This window comes from Narcine bancroftii, chromosome 2, assembly GCF_036971445.1.
Source record: "Narcine bancroftii isolate sNarBan1 chromosome 2, sNarBan1.hap1, whole genome shotgun sequence".
Classification (NCBI taxonomy): domain Eukaryota; kingdom Metazoa; phylum Chordata; class Chondrichthyes; order Torpediniformes; family Narcinidae; genus Narcine; species Narcine bancroftii.
This window is the reverse complement of record NC_091470.1, coordinates 298,062,363-298,074,908: the sequence shown is the minus strand read 5'-3', so window position 1 is coordinate 298,074,908 and position 12,546 is coordinate 298,062,363. Positions and strand designations below refer to the sequence as shown.

At 43.4% G+C, this 12,546-nt stretch overlaps 1 protein-coding gene across 3 annotated transcripts in view; it reads right to left on the bottom strand.

Annotated features, from left to right (window-relative positions):
- Positions 1–10,040, bottom strand: part of sdr16c5b (short chain dehydrogenase/reductase family 16C, member 5b) — a 131,693-nt gene extending 121,653 nt beyond the window's left edge. For 2 of the 3 annotated variants that reach the window (XM_069921459.1, XM_069921460.1), the window contains exon 1: positions 9,555–10,040. In XM_069921459.1, coding sequence (XP_069777560.1) covers positions 9,555–9,875 — 321 coding nt within the window. In that variant the 5' untranslated portion in view covers positions 9,876–10,040. The remainder of the gene's footprint in view (positions 1–9,554) is intronic. The other variant, XM_069921461.1, reaches the window with a different exon arrangement.
- Between the last annotated feature and the right edge of the window lie 2,506 nt (positions 10,041–12,546).

Sequence of the window (12,546 nt, the reverse complement as noted above, 5' to 3'; positions counted from 1 at the left end):
ATGTGGGTCAACCCCGTGCTGACAGCCCGCGCCGGCCGCCCCACAGTGTGGGGACTAATACAGGGCTGTGGGGAGAGAGCAGGGAAGTAGGGAGAGAGCAGGCGCTCGCTAGCTGATTGTCATCCTCTTAGCAGCCGCTTTCAGGCGGCTGCATTCAGGTGCCGGGGGGGGGTTGGGGGGGGAACCTCAGTGCTCCAGCGATTACCTCTCCCGGAGGAGGGTTACAAAGTTTGCCTTGCATGCGCCTCTTGCGCTTTCAAGTGGCCTCCTGACAGCCGCATACGGACATAATATGTGGCTTTACATCGGGGGATTTTGGCCACTTGAAAGTACCTAGTGACAAACATGGTGAAAGGTTTCTTCAGAACATTGCGACCGTGGAAAAGCAGTAGTTGGGGATTTGGAATTCCTCAATGCTGGCTGATTACTGTTGGACACAGAGTCATCACATGCTGAGTACAAAGTAAATCAGCGGAAAAACAATCTTAGGTCAGTTTAACAAATGCAATGGGTCAGTATCATTATGTGATGAAACATCAAATTCAATAAAAGTAATGTTTTTCCAACTTCCTATCTGATACAGAAAATCTGAAATTATATTTGTGTTCAGCTTGAAGTTGCCTATTATAATTCCCTTTTTTTCAGCAAGTAACCCTTTTGAAATGATTTGTACAGTGTTACATGGAGGGAACTTTTGGAAAAAAAGTACTTTCTAATTCAATGTAACTGCCAAGAATAATAACGTATTTAAAGAAATGTACTATATAACCTTAAAAGATCAGATAAAATTTGAAACTAAACAAATTGTTTGAACAACTCATCTCATATCAAGAATCCATCTAACATAGAACATATTTACTATGGCCCTGAATTTGATCATCAGGACCTCAAAACTGTAATTTTTCACTGCTGCAACTTCTGGAATTCTACAACGAAATAGGAAACCTGGAAGTTGTTGTCAAAGATCCCTGTTCATCCAAGTACTGTTTTGCAACCTACTCCAGTGTAGTCTTCAGAAATCAGTCTTCTACCAAAGAGTTCAGGCATATACAGCATTTATTATTTTTACTATTTTAAAAAAGCCCGAAAAATTGAATGCTTTGTCACAAGATACCAGCTAGTTTTCAATGGAGCACTAGTCAATAATTACTGCTTTGCTAACAGAAAACTAAATGTGTGAATTATCATTCTCTTGGCTAAGTTTTTCAAAATTGAATGGCTTTCAATAATTTTTATAGATTTTATGATATTTTGCAATTGAAAAAAAACATTCTGTACTGTATAATTTAAGCAAGTTACAGCACAGAAATAGGCCCTCAGTCCAACGTCCATGCTGCTCATCGAGAATTGACTTGGAGATAGCCTCAATGCTTTGGAGATTTAAGTGCTCTTTATATGTTATCAGACTTTGCCTCCACCACTTCCTCATGCAGTGTGTTCCAGATTCCAATTACCTTTTCAGTGAGAAAACTCTACATCAAGTCCATTTCAAACCTCATCCCTTTCTTAAACCTCTGTCCTTATACACCTCTTCAAATGGGAACAGTTTCTTCATAACTATTCTATTCAAACACACTTAATCTCAAATTGCTTCTTCACTTTCTCTGTTCCAAGGAAAACAAAATCAACTAGTGCAGTCACTCCCAACTAAAATGCTCCATTTCAGGCAACATCCTGCTTAATCTCCTCTGGGGCAGGGAACAAGAACAAGTTACCATTAAAAATGAAGTACTGGGTACCAAAATGGCTTAAAATTTTAAATGTTCTATCAATAACATCCATTTTCTTATAATTTATGCTCTAGCCAATGAAAGCAGACATCTCAGGAGCTTTCCTCACTGATTTATCTACTTGTATTACCACTTTCTGGGATCCTTGGACTTTTACACTAAGGTCCTTCTGTTACTCAATATTTCACAGGATCCAACCATTAATTTTGTAGGTCCTATTGTGACAGAGTATATAAATGACCCAACTGCAGATCCTCAACCTGGCCACCAATGCAGTGGAGGTCCCAACACTCCAACTGTCCATGCTCGCCTCGGCCACCTGAACATCAGAGCCCCCAAAGCCCTGGCCACAGACTCTCTCTTCATCCCCTCAGCTTGTAGTACAACATAAATTATGGCATAAATTTTTATTAAGCACTTATCTGCGATTGGACATTACTCGATCAGGCACAAGTCAAGGTATGGCTGTTTTGAGGAAGGCATATGGCATTCTTACCTTCATAGATCCAGGCAGAGAATACAAAACCCTCATAGATATGGGCAGAGAACTGTGAATCAGGTAGAGGTGAAACATGATGGAGAGAAGCAGTAGATTGGCAGATGGCAGTAAAAGGGAGAGAAATGCAAGTAAAATAAAGGGGTCAGGTAGAGAAAGATGGGTCATACCGGGTATAGTGGGTGATTGTAAGAAAAAGTCCACTAGTGGCTGTGATCAAACAAGAGAAGGTGAGAAAGGTGGTATCAAGAGGGAACAGATGGAACTTATGTGGAAGAGAGCAGCAGACTGCAATGGTGATATGGAGGTGGAATCCTATAGAGGTGAGTAAAGTGGATGGGAAAGGGTGGGGGGTGTTTTGCACATGAATCTTTACCTCCTGCAGAAGGGCTGTTTGAGACCCTGGATGGTGATGAGGGAGCAAATGTAAGAACATGTGTTCACCTCCTATTGTTGCGCAGAAGGTTACAGGGGTCACAGAACAGTGGGTGGGGAGGGATGAGTGGTCAAGCGAATCATGAAGAAAAGATTCCTGCACAAGACAAAAAGGGGTATAGAGGGGTATACATGGTGGGGTGCAGTTGCAACAGAAATGACAGAGGATGATGTGCTAAATGGGGTGAAAGGTGATGACAAGAGGCAATCTATCAGTGTTCTGTTTCATGGATGGGGGTTGGGATAAGAGCAGAATTCTGAGAAACAGAAGACATGTGGGGATATGGCACTTATCAGTCACAAAAGAGAAGCTGCATTGCTTGATAAAAGACATTTCAGATGCCCTGAAAATGAAGACCTCATCTTGAGAACAGATGCGGCAAAGTTGGAGAAACTTGGAGAAAGGAATGACATCCATTACAGGAGACCAGGTGGGAGGAGGTATCGTCAAGGTAGCTGTGGGAGTCAGTGGGTTTATAGTTAATGTCAGTGCTATCTTCTCTCCAGAGATTGAGACAGTGACTTCTAGAAAGGAGAGACAAGTGTCAGTGGGGAGGAAATTTGTGGCAAGTTGATAAAAATTGATGAGTTCAGCAGACATCGATATACTGGAGGAAGAATTGTTTGATAGTATCAGGATAAGTTCGGAAGACAGACTGTTCCATGTAGCCAACAAAAAAGCAGACATTGCTCAGACCCATGGGTATGTCCATGACAACATGTGGATTTGAAGGAATTGAGACACAGTGAAAGAGAAGTTATTCAGGGTGGGAACAAATGTTGCCAGACAGATGAGAGTATTGGTGGAGGGAAACTGGCCAGAATATTGTTCCAGGAAGAAGCAGAGCGTTTAAAACATTCTCAATGGGAAAATGGAGGTGCACAGAGACTGGACAGCCATAATGAAGGCAAGGTAATGGGGTCAGAAAATCAGAAGTTGATGCGGGACAGGCAGGCACGGTTGCAGCGGTTGCAAGGGAAAATTGGTTGGTTGGGGTTGGGTGTTGGGTTTTTCCTCCTTTGTCTTTTGTCAGTGAGGTGGGCTCTGCGGTCTTCTTCAAAGGAGGTTGCTGCCCGCTGAACTGTGAGGTGCCAAGATGCACGGTTGGAGGCGATATCAGCCCACTGGCGGTGGTCAATGTGGCAGACACCAAGAGATTTCTTTAAGCAGTCCTTGTACCTCTTCTTTGGTGCACCTCTGTCTCAGTGGCCAGTGGAGAGCTCGCCATATACCAACAAATTAGCATTCTATAACCTCTTAGCAGTCTCTATCTTTTACATACATTGACTAGAAAAGGCACACAGTCCTAGCATAGACTCAGTCCAACCTTTCATTATTTCATATCCTTTCCACCAAAAAATAAATGTATTTGTATGTTTTTAAAAAAAAAGACTGGTTCACATAATGGACAAAAGGTTATGATTTCACAAAGGACACAACATTTCCAACTGAAATGAAACAAGGCAACAAAAAACTCCAGATGCTCCATTCTCCATGACCCACCCCCCTCCCACCCCCCTAAATTTGGGCTTCTGTTTCTTGCTCTTCCTGAAAGGTTTCAGTACAGAGCATTAACTTTTTATTTCTTTCCCATAGATGCTCCCAGACCTGCTGAGTTCCTCCATCATTATGTGTTGTTCTAGTTTTCCAGCACATCTCCAACCAGACAGCATCAATGTTGATCTTCAATTTACAGAAACCCCTCCCCACCTGTTTTCTAAATTCACCCCCTTGCTTTCCTGTCTCTCTCTGGCCCCATTCCTTCCTCCCCACCTGCTCTGCCTGCTACCCATGCCTTCCTTCCTCCTGCTTTCCACTACCTTCCTTAGATCAGAGTGCACTTTTTTCAGCAATCTGTAGCTTCCTCTTATCTCTTTCAGCTGTTTTTTAAAAAATAAAAATAATTTCTCCCTGTCACCCATAGTTCAGTTATTGACTAAAATGCCTTGCAGGATAATATAGATTGGTTACAGACTGTAATGGTTGGCATGCTGCACAGGACTATGAGGAAGTAAAAAAACAGTAATGGTGGAATAAAAACTGAGCATATTTGAACTCAGCCTAAGAAGAGTGTTGACTTTATTTGACCTCAGGATGCGATATTGGCAACGAGGATGAAGTGAGATTTTTGATATTTAGCTACACAGGAGAAAATATGGCATTTGCAAGAATTGAAGCAACAGGAATTAAAGGTTTGTCTCCATTCAACCCGACTGGGGAAGCAAGCTCGCTGGGTGGCTTGGTAAGAGGAATTAGATTCATATGCCGATAGCTTGGGACTGTTTGTCGATGGGGCGACGCCAGCGGAGCTCACATGGAGGAGGGCTCTTACTCTTGTATTCGGCTGGGGCTCCAGAGTAGGAGATTTCCAAGATGCTGGCTGACACGGGGAACAAAGTTGATTATAACAGGGCTGTTGACGCCTTGAAAAAGCATTTTGTGGAATCAAATGTCACCTTCCAATGCCATATCTTATGACAGATCAAACAAAAGGACATAGAAAGCATTGCTCAATTGGTCACACGACTCAGGAAGGTGGCAATTATGGAGCAGATTTGGAAAACCAGATTCAAGATCAGGTGGTACAAAGATGTATATCAAAACACTTGAGATGCAGTTGATGGATAAAGGTGCAACACTCACGCTGGCAGAAAGACTGACAATAGCAGCATCATTTGGAGCAGTGGAAACTCAGTTTTGGTTGGTCCCCCAGCTGGACGTGATGGCGCATATTCTGGTCAAGTTCTTAAGATATTTATTGCCGCAAGCAAAGGATAGGAACATGGTAAGCACACTAGTCATTTGGAACGTGGTCATGAATTTAATCGAGGTGGCAATATCAGATATTTTGGCAAGGATTTGTGCTGTCCAGCCAGGGGTCAAGTGTGCAGAAGCTGTGGTAGAAAGGGCCATTTTGCCAAGACATGCAGAGCCCCACTCCAGGCAAGAGATGAAGATACAAATGCAAAGGTGCCAGGAGTGATTGGTGGTGTGAAGGTTGACATCATGGTGGGCAGTGGGAGTGACACCAACATCATAGACAGAGTATTGTGGGAGGAACTGGAAAAAGAAAAAGATAAAATGTACAACCAGAAGATGTGAGAAGAATTTTTTTTCCATACACCTCATTGAAACTGCTTCAAACAATTGGGTGCTTTACAGCAGAGGTGCAAGGTGGATGTCTAGAGTAATCTTACACCACCTTCCACGATGGCAGAGTTTCTTGTCATAGAGGAATGAGGGGAACCTCTACTGATTAGGGAGGCGGCCTGAATGTGAACCCATTGTAATCCTAGAGTGATCTGAAGGAGGAATTCCAGTCAGTTTTTGAAGGAGTTGGAAAAATACGGAACAGACAGATCAAACTGAAAATAGATCCAGAGTTCAGGTCAGTAGCACAACCCATGAGAAGGACACTGTTTGGGCCGAGGGAGAAAGTAGAAACTTAATGGAGAGATCAGACTATGTATTGATATGAGGAAAGCAAATGAAGCAGCAGTGAGGGAAAGGCACCACATTCCTACAGTGGATGAAGTCTTACAGGAACTATTGACATGCAAAGTCTTCTTGAAGTTGGATTTTAAATGGGGTTTCCACCAGCTAGAACTAGAGCCAGAGTCAAGGAAAATCACTATATTCATCACACATTTGTGGATTGTTTAGATGCAAGAGGTTACTATTTGGTGTAAACGCTGCTCTAGAGATCTATCAACACAAAATCTACAAAGTGATCCAAGGAGTTCCAGGCATAGCTAACATCTCAGATTATATCATTGTCCATGGTGCCACATGTGAGGAACACGATGAGAGACTTAGACATTAGCCCGATTGAGAGATGCTGGATTGACAGTGAATGCAGACAAATGTTTGCTGGGTGTATCTGAGATGGTATTCATGGGTCACAAGCTGACTAGTGAAGGTATCAATCAAACTGAAGTTGAAATCAAGCCAGTTGCAGAATTTCGAGAACCAAGGAATGCAACAGAAGTGAGGAGCTTTCTTGGCCTAGTGAACTTTTGTGCATGGTTCATACTAAATCTATCAACTACTGCAGAATCACTGAAGAGGCTAACAATGAAAAATGCTCACTTTGTGTTAGGACCCAACCGAAGGAAGGCATTTCACAAATTGAAGAGAAGCCCGATGAGTGCACATACATTGGGATATTTTGATCCAAAGGCTCAGACACAAGTCATAGCTGATGTTAACCCAGTGAGACCAGGAGCAGTCCTAGTTCAGAAGGGAAGGGGAACAATGGAGGGTGATTGCATATGCAAGCAAGTAATTTACTGACGTTGAAAGACTTCATTCACAGAGAAGGAGGCCCTGCGAACATTTCCATGCTTATCTATGTGGCATAGAATTCCAGCTCTTAACTGATCACAGACCACTAGAAGCCATTTATTCTCCGAGATCGAAGCAGTGTGCTAGAATTGAAAGATGGATCCTGAGACTACAACAATATAATTGCAGGGTGATTTACATAGCAAAGAAAAACAATATTGCCAATTTACTATCAAGGTTGCTGAAAGACAATGGGGTAAAGCACTCAACGCTTGAGATGGAGGCTGAATCGTTCGTGAGATTTGTTGCGGGCAGTACAAACCAGAGAGATCGAGAAGGAATCGTGCATGGAACCAGAACTGATGGACAAGCTGTCAAAACAAAACCTATGTGGCCATCAGAGATGAACTGTGTACAAATGGAAGATGTGTACTCAGGGGAAACTGATTTGTCATTCCACAGAAATTGAGAGGGAGGTTGGTAGCGTAGCCGACTGCTACAAAGAAACACACACAGTGTGGCAGGTTAAGCGCACTTTATTAGGGCTGGAAGGGCTGCTTTTATACTGTTCAAGTTCCCGCTGTTTTTGCTGATTGACTGAGTCAGCCATAAGAATAACAATAGTGGGTGGGAACATCCATGTATATGAATACCCTTCTTCCCCAGCCTGGTTCTGCTGAGTTCGCTGGGCAGCTTGACCAACTCCATTTTAGGGATGTTGGTCTGATGCTGCCCCAGTTTCTACCCCTGCCAGTTTGTTGTCCTGGGAGTCGCTTTAGCAATCTCTGTCCACGTTAACTGGAGAGTCGATAATGGTGGTTGTTGATTGTTACGGCAGATATGTCATAATGAAATCAACAATAGCAAAAAAGACTATCATAGCACTGATGGAGATCTTCGCCAGACATAACTTACCAGTGACTTTGTATTCAGATAATGAACCTCAATTCATATCAGAAATATTTCGAGAATTCATGAGAACCATTGGTGTACATCACCACAAGGTTCACCAAAATGGCCAAAGGCCAATGAGGAAGTTGTATGTCAGAATCAGTCACTGAGAAAAGAATAAGAATCGATTAAGCAGAAGGCAAAGACTGGAAAGAAGCTCTTTTAAACTACGTAGCAGCATCCATAGTGACACCATATTGCACCACAGGAAAAAGTCCAGCAGAACTCTTGTTCCGAAGAAAGATCAGAACCAAAATACCACTGGTTGTTAACATAGTGAATGATCAGGAAGTGGAAGATCACGATGCTGGAAAAAAAGGGCAACAAAACTGTAAGCGGACATGAAAAGGAATGCCAGACCTTCAGATCTAATACCAGGGGATGAGGTACTGGTGAGGAAAGAAAGTCAGAATAAAATGGACACACCTTTTATTCCCAAACCATATATTGTGGTGTCCAGAGAAGGAAATTGGGTTACTTATGACAGAAACACATCACATGAAAAAGTATTATCAACGCCAGACGAAACTGCGAGAGAGCAGAACAGAGATGACCAGCTTGATGGACCTGAAATGAACCAGCTGGAACGAGAAACTCCTGGAAACCAGCATCAATGCGGTAGAACAAACTGAGTGGGACATCTCAGTCAGCGGTCCAGAAAATACGAGGAGAGAGACCGCAACATCAGCGACGACCACCTAGGCGATTTCAAATTGTATTTGGTGGGGGGGGAGGGGGAGGGAGTTTGGAAATTTGTGTTTTGTAAATAATCCAGGAAAATACTGTGATTTTGAAATTGAAGTTGATTTTGGTATTGAAAATAATCAGTATTGAAAGTTGACTGTTTTAAAAACAGTTTAAGCATTATTCGTTTATTTGATGATCCTTTTATTTGATAAGGGAAGAATGTCATAGAGATAGTAGTGTTCAGTTATCGACTAGAATGCCTTGCAGGATAATATAGATTGGTTATCGACTGTCATGGCTGACATGTTGCACAGGACCAGGAGGTTTAGTAAGAAGCAGTAATGGTGGAAAAGACACGGAACGTGTTTAAACTCCGCCTCGGAGTGTTGACTTTATTTGACCTCCGGATTCGACACTCCCCTCCCATCTGTGTTCAACCATCACCTGCTAGCCCATTCTTCCCCCCTTTATATTATTCAGGCTTTACCCATTTCTTTCCGAAGGGGTTTGCCATGAAATATTGTCCGACCCCTCCAGAACGCTGTTCACACTCCTCACGTCCATCTCCTGTCCAACAAGAAAACCCCGTCCCGACATGGCAGATACCCTTCACTTGCAAAGCGAAACGGTCCTTTCGATGTTGGAGCTGACAATAAAACGAGGAAGGGCCTCGCCTCACCCTTTCATGCATTCTCGGGAGTGGGGACCCTGCCCCCCTGCCCTCTGCCCCCTGCCCTCTGCCCCCTGCCCCCTGCCCTCTGCCCCCTGCCCTCTGCCCTCCTGCCCCCTGCCCTCCTGCCCCCCTGCCCCCTGCCCCCTGCCCCCTGCCCTCCTGCCCCCTGCCCTCCCTGCCCTCTGCCCTCCTGCCCCCTGCCCCCCCTGCCCCCCCTGCCCTCCTGCCCTCCTGCCCTCCTGCCCCCCTGCCCTCCTGCCCCCCTGCCCTCCTGCCCCCCTGCCCTCCTGCCCCGACCTGGTCAGCGACTTCGTACACGGCCGTCCTCTTGCTGCAGTCGCACAGGTAGGTGTGAACTCGGGGGGCCCCCCGCTCTCGCGCCAGCCGCGCCGTCTCCTCGTTGCCTTTCGCGTCAATGTCCCAGAGTACGAGGGCCGACCGCAGACGGGCAAACTCGAGCGCCACGAGGCGCCCGATGCCGCTGGCCGCGCCCGTGATCAGCACGATCTCCCCGCTGACGTCCTTCTTCCGTGCCGGCACGAACAGCATCAGCAAGGCTTCCGCGCTGTAGTACAGCCATAAGAGCAGCGTCCAGAGCGTTTCCAAGAGAAAGTTCATGCCGTCTGGCTTCGGTGCGCCACGAGCGGCTGCTTGCTCTGCACCGAAGACGGAGACGGAGGGGTTGCTGTGAGAGAGCGACCGACCTTTGCTCGAAACAGTTGTCTCCAGCTCAGTGCAAAACTTGCCGATTTTCGCAATCCCCGCTCCCTTTAATTTTTTTTACTTCCATTGGTTTTACATTGCCATCTGGAGGCAAATACAAGAGTCTGCAGACGCTGTGCAGTATTCAGTTCAATACTGACGTTAGGACGCCTGCAGCTCAACGAGGCGTGACAAACATGCTCGGAGTTCCCGAAAATCAGGTTGCTAAACTTGTACCTGGTAAGTCCTGAGGGTTTATTGAAGTTCTGTTTTTTGTTAAATTTGATTGGACTCAGATAAATTAAATGTATTTCATTTTGAAGTGGGTATGGATCTTGAGTGGAATAGTTATAAAAGCTAAATAACTTTAATCTTTTATGTGTTTTCCAAGTATTTTTCAATGGGAATGCCAAAGCTATTGACAGATATTCAATTAACACAACAGCTCTTATAGGTGGCTAACCCTGAGATAGTTTGTCAATCATGGCAAACTTCCTCCTACTCACCCACCTATCACTCTTTCTCACTGCCACTCTCAATAGATCTTGTTATTCATCTGAATGTTAAAATTCAGAGATGTTTCTCTTGAAATAGGAACTGGCAAGATGCAATGTAGCATTTTTCAAATTAGCAAATGGTGATTCAGGATTATCATGTTGACAATCCTACTAAATTCTCCCATTCAAATGTATATTAGATGACATATTAAGTGAAGACTCCTATAATTTTGGGATTAATATTTGTTTGCATTATTCAATTGGCCTTCACTGATGGATATTTTAGTCATTCAATCATTTTTAAGAGTCATTTATAATTTTTTTAAGCTCAGTTCAGAATAAGGGAAAGGTAACAATGGAGACCTGTAAATACCTTTACCCTGAGTGAGAATGATCTGGCTCTATCCACTTGGTTCACAATCTTGTTTGTTCCTACTTCAAGAAAGCTTGGCATGTTTCTGCTCTAGTTGACTTCAGGATGGAAGATAAATATCTTTGCTGGTACAAATAAAGATGACAGACATTGTGCATGTTTTTTTTTTAATTTATTCATTCAGAGAATGTGTTTAATCCAGCATTTATTGTCAATTCCATATTTTACCCAAATGGATTGTTTCTAGCTATCAGCTGAAAGTATGTAAACCACATGGCCATGAATCTAGCACTGCTTATGGAGGGCATGGCAGATTTTAATTCCTGAAAGATTTATTTTTGTGGCAGGTAGAGTTTAATGGCAATTCATAATAAAGACCACAGAACATTGTCAGTTTTTCATATACCAGTCTTGTAATTGAACGGCTCTGCCACTGTACCCCAAAACAATTACCCTGTTATGTGGTCTGACAGAGGAATAATACCAAATTCTAACCATATATAGCATGGGGTTAATGTTTGTAATTCCCACCCCTGTAATTTCATGGATTCTATCATCAATGCACAGATTTTTGGGAACCAAGTCTCATGACCACAATACAGAACTCTCAAGTTGCTTCTTCCTTCAATTACGAGCTCCCATGTTAGTAAAATAGGATTCTCACTGTAAGGAATAGTATAGACAAGAGGAACTGAATGGACACAGTTAATATTTCACACAAGCACAATCACAACACGAGTTACAGCCCAGTGACAATTCGATACATTGGAAGAACTGAGGGAGGCCTTGTTCCAAGCTCTTTTGGCCAGCCATTTTTGTGGAATTCTGAGCAAAGCATGCTCTGTGAATGACTGGGCCTTTTCAGTGGACTGACCTGTGCCAGGAGGGCCTTTTTGGGAGGCAAAGTGCTTCATTTTGATTGTGACTAACAGTGGAGGTCACTTGGAGAGACTGCTTCATTTTAAGTGTGACCAGCAGTGAAAGTACTTGGAGAGACCAGTGCCAGGGTCTTGGAAGCTTCTTGGAGGCTGTGCAGTTCAAGTCTTGCCTACAAAAGGACCAGAGAGTTGTGACCACGCCTCATGAGGATGGATAATGCTGCATCCATTTGCATGCTCTTGGAAGAACTGTAAATGTTGATTGCTGTCAGCTGCTATTTGATTATATGATTCACTCAAGATAACATTCTTCATAAGATTTAGAAGCAGGAATAGATAAGTCAACCCCTTAAACCTACCCCATGATTTCAATAAGATCTAATTGCCATCTCGACCACATTCCCACCTGTAAATCTTTTACCCATTTGCTTAGTATGAATCTACCTATTTCTTAAGGATATTCAAGGACTCAAGAACTCCCTTCCTTAAAGCAAGCAATGATAGTTCTCAGGGGAAAAAAAAATACTTCACCTCTGTTTTAACTCTGAAATCCTTGTTTTAGATTATTTGATTTTGAAATGACTGTTCTCTATTCCCTGGAGATATCTAGCTTGTATGAAGTAGTTGTTTATACAGTTGAACCAAGGCTCTGAAGGACTGCATAAAAAATTGTTTTGACCCGTACCATAGTATTGCTTTCATTTCTGGTCATCTACCTTTTGTGAAGGTCCCAAGAGGATACAAAGATGTACTACAACAGTTTCCTGGAGCAGGGTATAGCCATTTATGTTGGATTAGAGAAGTGATCTTTGTTCTCCTTGAAGCAAAGGATGAAGTGG